This window comes from Prinia subflava, chromosome 16 (genome assembly GCF_021018805.1).
Source record: "Prinia subflava isolate CZ2003 ecotype Zambia chromosome 16, Cam_Psub_1.2, whole genome shotgun sequence".
Classification (NCBI taxonomy): Eukaryota; Metazoa; Chordata; class Aves; order Passeriformes; family Cisticolidae; genus Prinia; species Prinia subflava.
This window is the reverse complement of record NC_086262.1, coordinates 17,034,364-17,048,878: the sequence shown is the minus strand read 5'-3', so window position 1 is coordinate 17,048,878 and position 14,515 is coordinate 17,034,364. Positions and strand designations below refer to the sequence as shown.

Sequence of the window (14,515 nt, the reverse complement as noted above, 5' to 3'; positions counted from 1 at the left end):
GGATTCGTGGTTTTCAAATGCTGGCTACCTAACGCAGACGAGTTTTCAAACGCTTTGTGATGAACGCTGCAAAAATTCCCTCAAAACATTGAATTTTATTTCTTCTTCTTTTAAGGTTTGGCCCCCATGGAATCCCTGTGACCATATTTCCTAAAAGGGAGTACAAGGACAAACCTGAAGCCATGCAGCTCCAAAGCAAACCATTCCAAGAGGAGGCGCAGGTGAAGTGCGAGGCCGATGCTGCAGTCCCTGATGACTCCTCCCTCACGCAGCCATCAGAGCCCAGCATAGCTAAAAGCCTTTGGACTTCTAAACCACCTCCTCTGTTTCATGAGGGAGCACCGTACCCTCCTCCTTTGTTTATCAGGGACACCTATAACCAGTCAATACCTCAGCCTCCGCCCCGGAAAATCAAGCGGCCCAAGCGGAAAATGTACAGGGAGGAACCCACTTCGATCATGAACGCCATCAAACTACGGCCCCGGCAGGTCCTGTGTGACAAGTGCAAAAACAGCGTGGTGGCAGAGAAAAAGGAGATCAAGAAAGGTGGCAATGCAAGTGACTCTTCCAAATACGAGGACAGTAAAAAGCGAAGAAACGAGAGCGTGACTACTGTGAATAAAAAACTTAAGACTGACCATAAGGTGGATGGAAAAAGCCAAAACGAAAGCCAGAAAAGGAACGCTGTGGTCAAGGTTTCAAATATTGCCCACAGCAGAAGCAGAGTGGTTAAAGTTTCCGCACAAGCAAATACTTCAAAAGCGCAGTTAAACACAAAAAAAGTTCTCCAGAGCAAAAACATGGATCATGCAAAAGCTCGGGAAGTCTTGAAAATGGCCAAAGAAAAGGCACAAAAGAAGCAGAGTGCAACCTCCTCTTCCAAAAATGCACATTCAAAGGTCCACTTCACGCGGCGTCTTCAGAACACCAGCTCAGGGTCCCTCCCGCCCCGATTGCGCCTAAAGCCCCAGCGGTACCGCAACGAAGAGAATGACTCTTCCCTCAAGACAGGACTTGAGAAAATTCGGAGTGGCAAGATGGCAACTAAGCCCCAGTCTCGCTGCTCCTCCACCCGCTCAGCAGGTGAGGCCCCTTCAGAAACCCAGAGCCCCTCAGAAGGCCCCGAAGAGGCCAGCAGTGAGGTTCAGGACACGAGTGAAGTGCATGTAACTGTTGATCAGGATGAACAGCAGACACTGGGCAAGAGAGGCAGCAAAAGCAATATAACGGTTTACATGACCCTTAATCAAAAGAAATCTGACTCTTCCAGTGCATCAGTTTGTAGTAGTGATAGCACAGATGATTTGAAATCCACCAACTCTGAGTGTAGCTCTACTGAAAGCTTTGATTTTCCTCCAGGCAGCATGCATGCACCTTCCTCCTCCTCCTCCTCCTCCTCCTCTTCGAAGGAAGAGAAAAAGCTCAGTAATTCCTTGAAAACAGAAGTCTTTTCCAAAAACGTCTCTAAATGTGTCACACCAGATGGCAGGACCGTATGTGTAGGGGACATTGTTTGGGCCAAGATTTATGGCTTCCCTTGGTGGCCGGCCCGTATCCTTACCATAACTGTGAGCCGCAAGGATAGCGGGCTGCTGGTGCGCCAGGAGGCTCGTATCTCATGGTTTGGCTCCACCACCACGTCTTTCCTTGCTCTTGCACAGCTCTCCCCCTTTTTAGAAAGCTTCCAGTTGCGCTTTAATAAGAAGAGAAAGGGTCTGTACCGCAAGGCCGTCACTGAGGCAGCCAAGGCTGCCAAGCAGCTCACGCCCGAGGTGCGGGCCCTGCTGACGCAGTTTGAGACGTGAACGTGGAGAGTAAGGTAGGCAAGACACCTGGAGGCTCCACCAAATCCGTAGCCAGGTTAGGGAGAACTGCCAGGAGGGACGTGGCAAAGTCAGGAGTTGCACTCGGTGACTGCTCTTTTTGTACCAGAGCTCGTGACGGTTCAAACCCATTGAACATGCAATCCAAATTAGCCTAAAAAAGTGAGCACTGCGGTATTTTTCAAGTGAGAATTTTTTTTAAAAGAGAAAGAAAAAAAAACGAACCAAACCTCCTCAACCACCCGATGCATAGGAGCCATAGCCTCAGCTGGAAGGCAGCTGATTTGCAGGGAATTTTTTAGTAGTTTCTACCCAGTATTGTAACTAGTTCTGTGTGGCCAGGGGTTGACACGAGGGATGAAAGTAGTAGCTGTGACTTTTTTGTTTTGTTAGGTGGCCCATCAGGGAAGTGTAGAAATGTAAGCCTTGTCTAAATGGTCTTTAAAGATGATTTTTAACCAGTCTCTAATGGATTTAGTCTGGCCAGGCCCGCTGGGTCTGAGCTCCCCTCTGTGGGCCGGTTTAAATGGCATTGGAGACGTGCTCCAAGTTGGAAGGAAGAAGAATTTTAGTGACTTAAAGACCAGATTAAATGGGGTTTTATCGTAGTGACCACTTAAACACTCAACCTTTCTATGCACGTGGGGGCACAACTAAATCACTTCAGGGTCGGAGAAGTCGAGGGATGCCTGTAGCTCTAAGACAAAGCTGAGGAGGCCTCAGTGTTTGGCATCAAGGGCTGTTAATGCTGCATAGGTGTGAATCGTTCTGGTCTTTCTTCCTGAAGAAATCTTTCAGGCCATTTGCCTGGAGGTTTAGCTTAAGAGAGGCTTTGTTTTGAATGTGTAAATAATCAATTGCTGAAATTGGTCAGATTTTCTCCTGACTGGTTGTTCCTAAATTCTTAGGATACGTCCTAGTAAATTACACTTTGTGAATTGTCAGATGTGTAATTGTTGCATTTTGGATGTATCTAACTTTTTTTTTCTTTTTTTTTTTTTTTTCTTTTTTTTTTTTTTAAATATTTCCGTTCAAGGTATCTGTTTGCAGGTCAGAAAAATGAGATATGTAATTGTGTAATGCTCTGAAATGTAAAAAAACAAACTGTAAATAAAATTGACTAAATCTGAATTATTTGTGTGTGTTTCTCAAAAAGCTTTGAAACAAATCCAGGATGTCAGAGTATTTTATCTGTATGCCGGATTTAGAGGACACCCTTAAAAAGTAAATTGTCCTTTTTCATGCATTCTTAAAGATGAAGTGCTTGATGTAAATATCATTGGTATACTTCAGTCTTAATTTGGAGATTATTAATTATCTATCCCTTTTGTTTCAGAACCAGCTCTGTAGAGGGCTTTCTGGAAAGTTGATTAAATTTCTCCCTAAATTAGCTTTTGGGCCATATATTTGAGTAGAGACTGTGGATGATGTCACTTGTACAGTGGGGAATGTTTTCAGTTTCCATCTCACAGCCACTCAGAGCTGCTCTCCACTGCCATTCCAGCTTTTCTTGCATGTTTTTTGCTCACTATTGGGGCAATTTCATGCAATGCCCTTGACGTTTTTTTCTGTGTTTTGGTCCTTAACTGACCATGTGAATTCCTGTGTCCTCCAACCCATTTCTGCTTCAGCCTTGCGATCCCTTGTGAAGTTTCCTGGTGCTCGTCCCAAAGCAGTTTTGATCCTGGTTTTTCCAGAACTGCCCATGTAGGCAGTCGTGACAGATGTAAAAATTTAAGCTCAGACTGAAATTAAACAGACATGAAATTGGGGGCAAGGATTTAATCATCAAACCCTGAAAATATTTTTATTTTAAGATTTAATTTCATATGTTCATGATACTGTCTGATCTTGCCAAAGCACTCAGTTTCCTTTTTTAATTATTCTGTCGTGCCCACAGAACTGTTGGAAGTGTCAGACCCATGGCTGTTCAAATTTTCCTGAAGCTGACAGTCATTAATTGCTAATTAAGCTTCCAAATACACCAGCTTTACCTTGGCATTCTAACAGTTCCCCAAAAGCCCCAGTGGTCAATGCTTTTTGAATGTGATAAACACACAATTTTGTAAAAAAAGAAAAAAAAGAAAAAAATCTGTTTCACTTCTCTGTATTCTCTCCTGCAAACAGAAACAGTTTCTTTAAGTAAATAAGCTGTATTTTGTTATTAAAGCAAGCTGCTTTTTGGAGTCAGGAACCCATGTGAGGTGGGTCAGATGTCTACACCACTTCCTTGAGGTTTAGAAGCTCAAGTGAACTGGTTTTAAGTTAGTTGTTCTAAGCCAAGTAGTGGCAAAATCAATATTGACATTGCTATTTTTTCTTTAGAAGACCTGGAAGCTTTGTTCTCTTAATTTATATAAAATTAGAATAGCACTGCTGCTTACATAGGCTGAGTTTGCTCAGGTGTTCACTGGGGGAGCAACAGGTATGGGAGGGCTTTCTTTGGGTGGTTTTATTCAAAAGAACTTTATGGAAGGCATTTAAAGTCAGTTTTGATTTGTAGCTGATGAGTTTTAAGTCTTTCCTCAGTTTCATAATGAATGTGCTGTATCACTACAGACTGAACAGGCTCAAAACAAGTAATTTGTTTTGTTAAATTAATTTTTTACAGCACCATGTTACAGTAAGTTGAAATTCTCCTCTTCCTGCTCATCCCAGATTTTCCTGTCACTCCCAAGGAGCTGCTCCTGGGGGTGCAGCAGTTCCAGGGGATGGGCTGGGCTGAGGGAGAGCCTGGTTCAGGTGGGCAGAGCTTTTTGAAGGCTGGGCCAAGGCTTGGGGCAGGTTTATCTGAACTGTAGAACCCCGCTTGGATGTGGCCGTGGTCCCCAGCAGTGCCACAGCTCCAGGCAGTGGCACTTCCATGAGTTATCCGTGATTTATCCATTGCTCCCCCCAGGATCAGGCTGGGCCAGGGACAGTCAGCTGAGCTAGCAGCAGAATTTCCCCGTGGAAGGGGTGCTCAGGCATTGACACTGCCCAGGGAGGTTTGGGGTCACCATCCCTGGAGGTGCCCAAGGACCCCTGGACCTGGCACTGGGTGCCCTGAGCTGAGGACAGGGCGGGCACCGGGCACAGAACGGACTTGGTGATCTCAGAGGTCTTTTCCTGAATCCTTCTGTGGCTCTGCCTTCAGAGGACAAACAGCAGCAGAGGGGGTGACTGAGGGTATTTTCCCATCAGTTTAACGGGATAAATTGCAAGTGATGCCTTTTTTAGTTAATGAAATGCCTCGGTGTGATGTTGGATATTTTTGGCCTGTCGGTTTAGGGGAGAATGGGACAGGGCATGATGAATTTCTGGTACAGGTGTTCTGTTCCTCTGGAGTTCTTCAGCTTTGGTTAAAATGCCTTGGGAGAGAGAGCAGTTACTCCAAAACTCAGATCTCTTTCCCCAGAGGTGTTGGAAGGTGTGAGGCTTCAGGAGCAAAGCTTGTGTGTGTCTGGAGTCATGCAGGAAACTGAACAGGTATTTGTTACTCTTCTAATTAGAGTTGTAACTTTGTGTCAACACTTGAGTGAGATAATCATCTCTGATGATTTGGTTTCTCTTTCAGACGCTGCTGTGCTTCGTTTGGAAGCTACAGAACTACCCTGGGGTGGGGTTCGTGGGGTGATTTAGGTCTGTGCAAGGCTGAAAAGACTTTTTTTTCCAGCATGGTGTAAAATACCGTTGAGTTTTTAAAACATAGTTTCTAGCTGTGGTTAGGATTAAGAGTGGCTCAAGTGAGGAAGGGTGAGAGTTGCTTTTTGCATTGCCATCGGTCTGGTTCTGTTTAACTCTCTCAATTCCTGACACTGATTTTCTTTCATGTCTGATGAAGCTGTCAGAGTAGAATAGGAATGTGAATTTTGGAAAATAAATGTCACTAGCTCATTCTCAGCATCATGGTCTGTCCTTCTGCCTGTTCTGTGAAGTGCAGTGAGAAAACAGAGCAGCTTTCGTGGCTGAGGAGCTGTGGAGAGGAGCAGACTGATAATCAGAGAAAGGCTGTTTCAGTCCATCTTTTGCTTTAGAGTGGTGCTCCAGTGACTGCCTGCAGGAACAGCAAATGCAGGCAGTGCAGGGGGATTGTAGCTAAAGACTGGGCTGGGAGGGAAGTGCAGTGAGCTCGAGCCTGAAGGGATGGATGGCAGTGTGGGGTGGCATAATCCACGGATAAATGACTAGGACTGTTTAAAAAGGGAATCTTTCCATAACTAACAAAGCTTCTGCCCTTGGAGGGATCAGGGATCACCCACATTTAACACTGAAAACTCGTGTAGCTGCCAGCTGACTGAAGCTCCATTAGCCCAGGTGTGGGAGATGGGGATGGGAGTATCCAGCATTGAATTATCCTTAATCTCTGGTGGAAAGGACCTGTGTTGTGATCCCTGGCCTTGCAGTGACAGTGGCACTTCCCAGCAACACTGAACCCCCCCAGCTGCTGCTGTCTGTGACACCTTTGGATTTTAGTTGAAATAATTCCCTCTCAGGGCTCACCCTGGCTCGTCGTGTGGCTGTTCAGGTCTCTGACATCCCTTCTGTGGTGGCTTTTCCTTCCCTGCTCACCCTCCTGGCGTTTTTGGGCACCTGACCCCATCTATCTCTGACCTCCGTGGTAAGAACTGTTTGTGGTCATTTGGAGGTTTTAGCAAACAGCAGCAGTTCTTCCCAGGTCAGAAATAATTATTAATTATTGGGGTTGAACAGTTGGATCCTAATAGCAGCTTATGATTCCTTATGATTTACTCATACATTTCAATCTGTATTACCTGGGATGTGGATACAATCCAGACTGTCATTTAAATGAATTAATGATTATTTTTCTTAAATCTACCAGTGACTTGTGTGAACACAAGGCAGAGCAGCAGGGCCGTGGTGCCAGGGAGTTGGTGACTGGTTTGCCATCCTGCTTTTTCCCTGCACAGCTCTGGGGCAGTTTGGGGAACTCCTGGAGCAGCACTTTGGTGCCAGGCACCAGCCCCTGAGCAGAACTGGGATGCACAGCTCTGTGTTTTCCCCAGGGAAAAGCAATTGGTGTTCCTGGCAGGAGGGGGAGGGTGGGTGGTGCTGACAGCCCAGGGCTTTCAGGCTTCACAAAACCCGAGCCAGCTTGCACATCCAAGAGGGAGACACTTAGGAGCAAAAGGAGGAAAAAAAAAGGTGGAATACCCTGGAAAAGGTGACTCCCTGTGCTTGTCCCATGGGATGTGCCATCTTTGATCTCCTCTTCTTGCCTGCCCATGGCCTGAGGGGAGAACTTAGCAGCCTGCAGGTAGGAATTGGCTCGGGGATCTGGGCTTTGTTCCTTCAGTGTGAGAAGAAATGGATCTGTGGGGTTTATCTGGGCTGTGTTTGGCAAGTTACTTCCCAAATCAGGAGCAGGCACATTTTGAACAGCTGTAATTCTGTTTCTATGCCAGTGACTCCATCCCTCAGTGCAGAGGGGGAAGAGAGGGCTGTGGGAACTGAGGATATTCCAGGTGTGTGAATCCCTGTGGGACGGGGGCAGAGGCACAGGGGAAGCTCTGTTCAGTTGCAGCTGGGACAGGAAATAATACTTAAATTGAGGTAGGGAGTTGAAATCAAGCACTGGAATATTGATTGCATTTGTGGTTGTGAAACCCTGGGAGCTGTTTGTGCAATGGCAGGGTTTGAAAACCAATGGATCAGGCTGAGCTCCTGAGCAGCTGGGAGTGGGAGGGGACAGATGATGGATCTGTCCTGTCACTTTGTCATTAACAAGGCTGACTTTGGAAAAACAGAATATTTGTAAAAATATGTCTATAATGGAGGATTCTGCCCTCTGTGTCCTGGTCACATCCTGCAGGAATTACACTTGGAGTAATCCAAGTTTGAGCTGAGGAAACCTGCACTGCCCCTTCTGCCAGGGGCCTCCTGCAGCCTCCTGCTTGGCTGATGCCATTTCTGTAACAGCAACTTGAAATCAGGTTGTTCTTTAGGAAAAACCCAGATCTAGGTCAGTTTTCATGTTTGTTTACGGATGTTTTGGATGTCAAATATGAATAAGGAATATTGTCTTACATGCCAGGCATGTGCTGGGGATCTGTGCTGTGGGAGGCAGCTGCTTGTTCCCAGCACTGAATTCTGTGACAGAATCACGGCAAATTCAGGGGCAGAATTGTCCTTGCCATCCTTTAATAGGTGCACAAAGAGGGAGATGGGATCTTGCTTTCTCAGTAAAATAAGCAGATACAATTCCAAGCAAATATTTGCTTAAATACTATTTTAGCATCATTTTTATTTAGTAATGTGTAGGGTTTTTGTTTGGCTTTAGGAAATGCTGGGGTTTAATTGCACCTCTGCCCTGCTTCAGGATTTTAAAGCACATGGTGCCAGTTTGGGTACTTAGTAGCTCTGGTGAAAAGGAACTAAAGCCACAAAAAGATTTTCAAAAGAATTGTACTCAGTTTATTTAGAAGTTTAGTTAATGAAAAAAAAAAAAGTCTTTCCTTGCGGTATTTCAAGTGTCGATGGATTTAGGAATAATCTCTTCTGATGCATTTATATGGAAAAAACTGGGTTGGACCATGTTTTAGGAATTCTTGATACTGTGTCATATATTTCAGGGAGTTAGGCACATAAAGGAAAGCACGTGTTGTGCTCTTTGTTTTCCTGATGGCTCAGGTCCTGCTGCTGGAAGCTGTAAAAGAAGGAAACAGTTCTTGCTTTTAGTAGTTCATCATCTGGAGGAGCAGCCTGGTTTCCCTCTTCTCCACTGGCTACAAATGGAATCTGTAGCAGGAAAATAGGAGTTTTGTGCCTTCTGTTCCATAGTTTTGCACAGACACTGCATTATCCCCCAGGAAGGTGCATAAATTTTACTGTAACTATTTAAATTTGGGCTCCTGGCCTTGAGGTTTTATCCCTGATGGGATGTGCTGCTATTTTTGCTTCCCTTGTTCTTCTGGGGTGTCTTTTCTCCCTCTCCATGGCTGCCTGGTGTCCTTCTGCTTTTCCTTTGGAGATAAAAGCCAGGACTTTCAAAGGCAGCAATTCTCTTTGGACAGCAGTGAATAAAGGGATTGAGAAAATGTTCCCATTGAAAAGTCAGAATCCCCGTGGCAGTGCTGGCTGCCAGGAAAAGGCCGTGGGAGCTGAGTTCAGTGGGACAGGCAGGAGAGGCCTGGGTCGTGTCACTGCCTGTCCTGACACACATTTTTACCTTGTTCCTGGGGCAGTCCTTGGGATGGCTCCTTAGGGAACCTTGTGGCTCTGCACAGCTCCTGACAGGAGGGGACAGCCGGGGGGATTTGGGATCTGCTCCAGGAACAGGGACAGGAGGAGAGGGAACGGCCTCAGGCTGGGCCAGGGGAGGCTCAGGGTGGACAGCAGCAGGAATTTCCCCATGGAAAGGGAGCTCAGGCCTTGGCACTGCCCAGGGAGGTTTGGAGTGCCCATCCCTGGAGTGTCCCAGGAAGGGCTGGAGGTGGCACTGGGTGCTCTGGGCTGGGGACAGGGTAGGGATGGCACAGCTTGGACTCAGTGATCTGGGAAGGCTTTTCCCACTCTGGGATCTGTGTGATCCTGGGATTCTGTGTGGTTCTGCCTCCAGTTGCATGGAGCTGCTCTGAGGCAGAGTCCAGCCTGTGAGCTCACTGGAGATCCCGGGAGAGCCGTGCCCTCAGCCAGGCTGAGCTGTCCCTGTCCCACAAACCACGGGTCCCACATGGAGTGTGTGACCCCATGGAATGACGGATGAACAGGCAACGGCTGCACGCAGGAGGCTCGGGAGGTTCAGTGGCACAGCACTGAGCTGACACGGGCAGCCAGGTTTTCAGCCACTGGATCTGAGGAGCACAATCTCCATAGAACCCCAGAGTGCCAGACTGGTTTGGGTTGGGAGGGACCTTAAAGCCCACCCAGTGCCACCCCTGCCATGGCAGGGACACCTCCCGCTGTCCCAGGCTGCTCCAAGCCCTGTCCAGCCTGGCCTGGGGCAGCCACAGCTTCTCTGGACAACCTGTGCCAGGGCCTCCCCCTGCTCCCAGTAAGAGCTGGTGGCTGACTGGTGATGGTTCATGCAGGGCTCAGCACTTGGGCTGTTCCTGCCTGCTTTATTGTAATTTATTCCCGTTCTCTGCAGTAAATGGGAAAACACAGGCAGCCATGGGAAGGAACCCCATTAGCAGGTTGATAGTTCAGTGCTCCCTCAGGCACTCGGCTCTCGTGTGTGGAAGGGCACTGCAGGGTCAGATTTAGCTTTGTGTTGTGAACTGCCATCGATGTATAGATTTTGTGGATTAATCTCCCTGCTTCCTGAGCTGTCTTTAAGTGTCTTTACAATTGGAATTCTCTCTGGATGCTGAAATGGGGTGAGATGTAACAGATTGCTACGGTGGCTCCTCCTCAAACCCCAGCCCCGGAGGAGTTTGCTCACTTGTGTCTGTCTTGTGATAATGTCAATCTATTTTTTGTCTTCTGCACACGATGCACAAAGCAGGTGAGCCAGTAACTTTTCTGGCCACCTGAGCTTTTGCTTTACCTACTTTTGCAGTATGTACTGGAAGACATTTAACCATGTTCCCTTTCTCTCCCCTTTTCAGCTCAGAGACACTAATGACCCGCTGTTTTTATGGAACCTCACTACACTGCCACGAAGAGCACCAGCTCATCAGGACTGAGAGAAATCTGAGACTGACTTGTCCTATTTTTCCTCTGAATTCTTCACCAAGTAGTAAACATTTTTTTGAAGGGGAAAGGGGGTAAAAGATGTTAAAGCTCCCCCTTGCACCGTTAGGGCACCTGTTCCTAATGTAAATTTTCCTTAAAATTTCAAAAGATGTTAGGAAATATTTTATAAAACTTTTTTGCAATAAATGACGCATGAAATTACAAAAGACTCTATGACACTTACATACAAGGAACCACTTGAATTGTTAGGATGAAGACTCACTGCAGATAACCGGGGTTTTTGTAATGTGACAGTCACGTTTGTATGTTTTGAGAGGTGCCAGTGACGGAGCCAATTTGCCTGGGAAGTTGACTGTAACTTTTGAACTTTTCTTTTAATTCTTGACTTTAGCATTGCAATTTTCCATTCTCTGAGGCTTAGTTAGTATTTAGTGCAGGTGTTAGCAGAGCTGTGATCTGTGATCAAAGCATGTCCAAACCCAGTTGTATTGTGAAATATGAACAGTCCTGCTATTGAGACCAACATTTCCCATAGAGGTGATGGAAAGGACAGTGACCACAAACTCCATGGATCTCTGTTTTATGGGAAAGCTCCTTCTGTGTGAATATGGTTGCATTTTATTTATGCTATTGTAACACTTAGGGAATTGAGGGTTGTGAAATGACCTTGAGAGGGGCTACAAGGCAGAGAGCAGCGTTTTGCTTATAATGCTATAACAGGATGGAAATCATGAATGGAGAGTGATTCAATGGGATGGCATTTCTATTTCAAATCATGGGTTATTTTTTCCTTTTGGCATAAATATTTTTCAGATAGGTAACTAGTAGAGAGCAAAGGTTTTATTAGAGTTTCTGCTGGTTGTTGATCTGATTTGCGTTGACTTCTTTGAAAAGCTGTAAATCAAAAAAAAAGAGAAACTCACTGGGTTTTATCCATTTTATTCCCCTCCCACAAGGTCTTGGGTAAGACTGACTTTGGTGGAGCTTGGGAATGCTGGACAGGCTGCTGAAATCTTGAATTATTAAATATTAATTTATTTGTCACTAATTATTTCCATTGTGTGCACACTGTCTCGGCAGAACCATTTCTTTAAAGTTCTGAGCAGGGGATTTATTGCGTAACCTGAGAAAATAAATATTTGTTTTGAAGAGATGAAAATGTGCACATAATCTACTAAAAGTCAAATTTCTGTTTCTATAGAGATGAAAGGACTTGTAGGAAACTCTTTTCCTCCTTACTGATATCCTGATTCAATTGGAGAAAATAGAATGTCTTTGTCTGGATTGTTTAAAACCAGAGGGACTTTTCCAAGGGGCCTCTGGGTCAGCACAAAGACAATTTCTTCGTGTCTGGAGCCTGAATGAACCACATAAAATTTGAAGTTAGGGCAACTCTGTCATTGGCAACAGGTTTATACTTGTTAAACAATCAGAGAGGGGGAAGTGACAGGCTGGGACAGGCCCCTAAACCCAGCCAGGCCCATCAGGGATTCACACACTGAGTGTGTGGCAGCTCATGCTTTGTGTTGGTTCAGTGTCTGCTTTTCAGAGCTAAATTCTTTATTTATAAATGCAGAAATTGAATATTCACTACCTACTTTTTAAAACCAGGCTGTACAGTGCATTCAAATAGTACCGTTTGCCATAAGGATTTCATCATAAAGTATAAACTTTTTTTAGAATTTGGATGAATATTTGTTCTAGAGTGCTTTTCCTTTTCACCAGTGGAAGAGGCCCAGCAGTCTGGTCCTGCTCAAGGCCTGGGATGTGACTAGAACTGAAAGATTGAGACATGTGAATGAGGAGAGGGGTGATGGTGCCGGGTCCGTGGCAGCCTTTCACCTCCGCTTGGATTGACAATGGATGGGGGCTTGGCCTAAGCGAGGTACATTTTCCCCCACCCCGCCAAAAACCAAACAGAAAAGCCACCAAACCACATGGCACAAACCAGTTTCTGCTCAGGAAAAAGGCCCGGGACCGTGGTGGCAGGGTTGTTGCACATGGGATTGAGGAGTGCCTGCTGTTGTTTTGGAAGCCGGTAGTGCCTGGCTGTGCCCCCGGGTCCCCCAGGGCCCCCATCCCATCCCCTCCCTGAGCACAGCGGCTGCAGCAGGAGGGATCAACCCAAGGGATGCAGGTGTGCACTGGAGAATATGGGTATAGAGCAAATAGCATCCAAGGGAGCTCATGTCTGCCTTGCTTTTCCCAGCATTGCGTTGAAACCACGTTTTCATTTGGAAATGAAATTGTCAGGGATATTCTAATGAGAGAGAGTGACAGTAATGTATTGCTTTTCACTTTTTTGCTTTAGTTGCTTAATATTTAAGCTTTGCTCCGTGCTACCTTCTTGTCTGTATATTGAATGGTCACTATGCCTCTTTCATTTTGTAGACTTGAATGAGGAAAATCTGATTCACCCTTTAAGGTTTGCTGAGAAGTAAAAATGATAAAGAATGTTGTGTAACATTTATTCAAATAAAGCCTTGATTTTTTTCAGTGCTCTTTTAAAGGGAAATAATGTTTTGATGTCTTTAACTTTCTTGCTTTATTAGTTCTTGACCCCAAAGCCTTTGATTTATGTCAGAAGTGGTTTTTCTGGATTAAACAAAGATTAAACTGAGGTTGCTGGTCCAGTGCTAGAATTCCATCACATGGACAAGTCTCTACCTAACCTCACCTTTCACCACAGTGGCTGAAAGATCCCAAGCCACGCTCAGCCAGCTGGATGCTTCCCAAAGCAATAGGAAAAAATGTAATTAGCAAGAAAAGATGGTGTGATAGAGACAGATCCAAGGCAGCCCTGGTGGCTCTGCCACAGTCCCAGAGGAGGGGATGTCACGGGAAGGGGCACACACAGGCCTTGGGCTGGTTTTTATGGAATTCTCACAGTTTCAGACAAGTCTGCCCTCACAGGTAAGTGTATGGGGGAATTTCTCCATCCAGGGAGGAATTGCCTTGTCCTGAGCTGTGTTTCCTTGCCCGGGGACAAGGATCAGGTGGTGCTGGAGAGGAAACTTCTATTCCAGAGCTCCATCCCACTGCGCCTAAAGGAGGGCCATGCCAGCAAGTATTTTTTCCAGAATATCTGGTGGTGCTGGGTTGGTGTTTGTACTCAATGATCTGAAAGGTTCTTTTTCAACCTGAGTGGTTCCATGATTCTGTGGAATCATGGCAGACTCTGGAACTGCACTTTCCCATCAAATAGAAGGCAGCATTTAAACACAATTTTTTTCCACTTGCGTTTTTAGTACTGTAAAGAAAGATTCTTTAAGTTAAGTTGAGCTCCTGGGCTAAACAGAAAATAAACTTTCGATTTCGAGGAAGTTCTGTTTCCAGGAAGCATTGGTGGTTTTATGGCACAGGGTGTTTTTATGGCACAGAGGATGCCAGGACCTGGTGGGTCACCCAGAGGCACTAACCCTGCTGGGGAGGGGTTGTTGCAGTGACCTGTTGTCGATAATGAGGAGTTTTTCCCCCAAATCGAATTAAGTGTGACGTGCTGCTGGCTCAGCCCGTGACAAACACCCACATCTGGCTGTGGCCCCAGCACAGCTCCAGCAGATGGTTTTCTTTCCCTTCGTGGTCGTTTCTCATTCTGTCGGGATTACAGCAACTCCCATCCCCTTTCTCTCATTATTCCCTCAGCCTTGCAGCAGTTCCTCTTGAATTGGCGATCCTCATTAGGCTGGGAAATCCTGCTGAAATGTAATTGCTCGCTAATGGCTTTTCCTTTGTGACACGGAGTTGGCAGCGGCGCTGTGGGGACGGAGCCGCGAGAGAGGCTGGGCTGGCCGGGCAGATTTGAGAGCTCTGCAATTACCCCGGGGATTAATCCTCACTGCAGTGCTTGGCAAAGGGATAAAGGTGACCCAAGGCCCACACAAGGCCCCTCTAATGGCTTTTGCTGCTACCCCCGAGCATCAAAAGGGCGACGCTTAATGCGGGCGAAAGTGCAGCTCTGGCACGAGGGCTTTGGAGAGATTCCCGTGCAAAGTGTGAGGGATCAGAGTTTAGGTTTTGCAGGGTGAGACCAACGGGGACATTGCTGAAGGGCT

At 46.2% G+C, this 14,515-nt stretch overlaps 1 protein-coding gene across 5 annotated transcripts in view; it reads left to right on the top strand.

Annotated features, from left to right (window-relative positions):
• PWWP2A (PWWP domain containing 2A) overlaps window positions 1–14,515 on the top strand; it is a 30,360-nt gene that overhangs the window by 10,822 nt on the left and 5,023 nt on the right. The window contains exons 2-3 of one of the 5 annotated variants that reach the window (XM_063413125.1): window positions 116–1,819; window positions 10,373–12,956. In XM_063413125.1, coding sequence (XP_063269195.1) covers window positions 116–1,805 — 1,690 coding nt within the window. In that variant the 3' untranslated portion in view covers window positions 1,806–1,819; window positions 10,373–12,956. Of the gene's footprint in view, window positions 1–115; window positions 2,623–2,859; window positions 2,966–10,372; window positions 12,957–14,515 lie in introns of those variants that run through there. The other 4 variants (XM_063413129.1, XM_063413127.1, XM_063413128.1 and 1 more) reach the window with 4 other exon arrangements.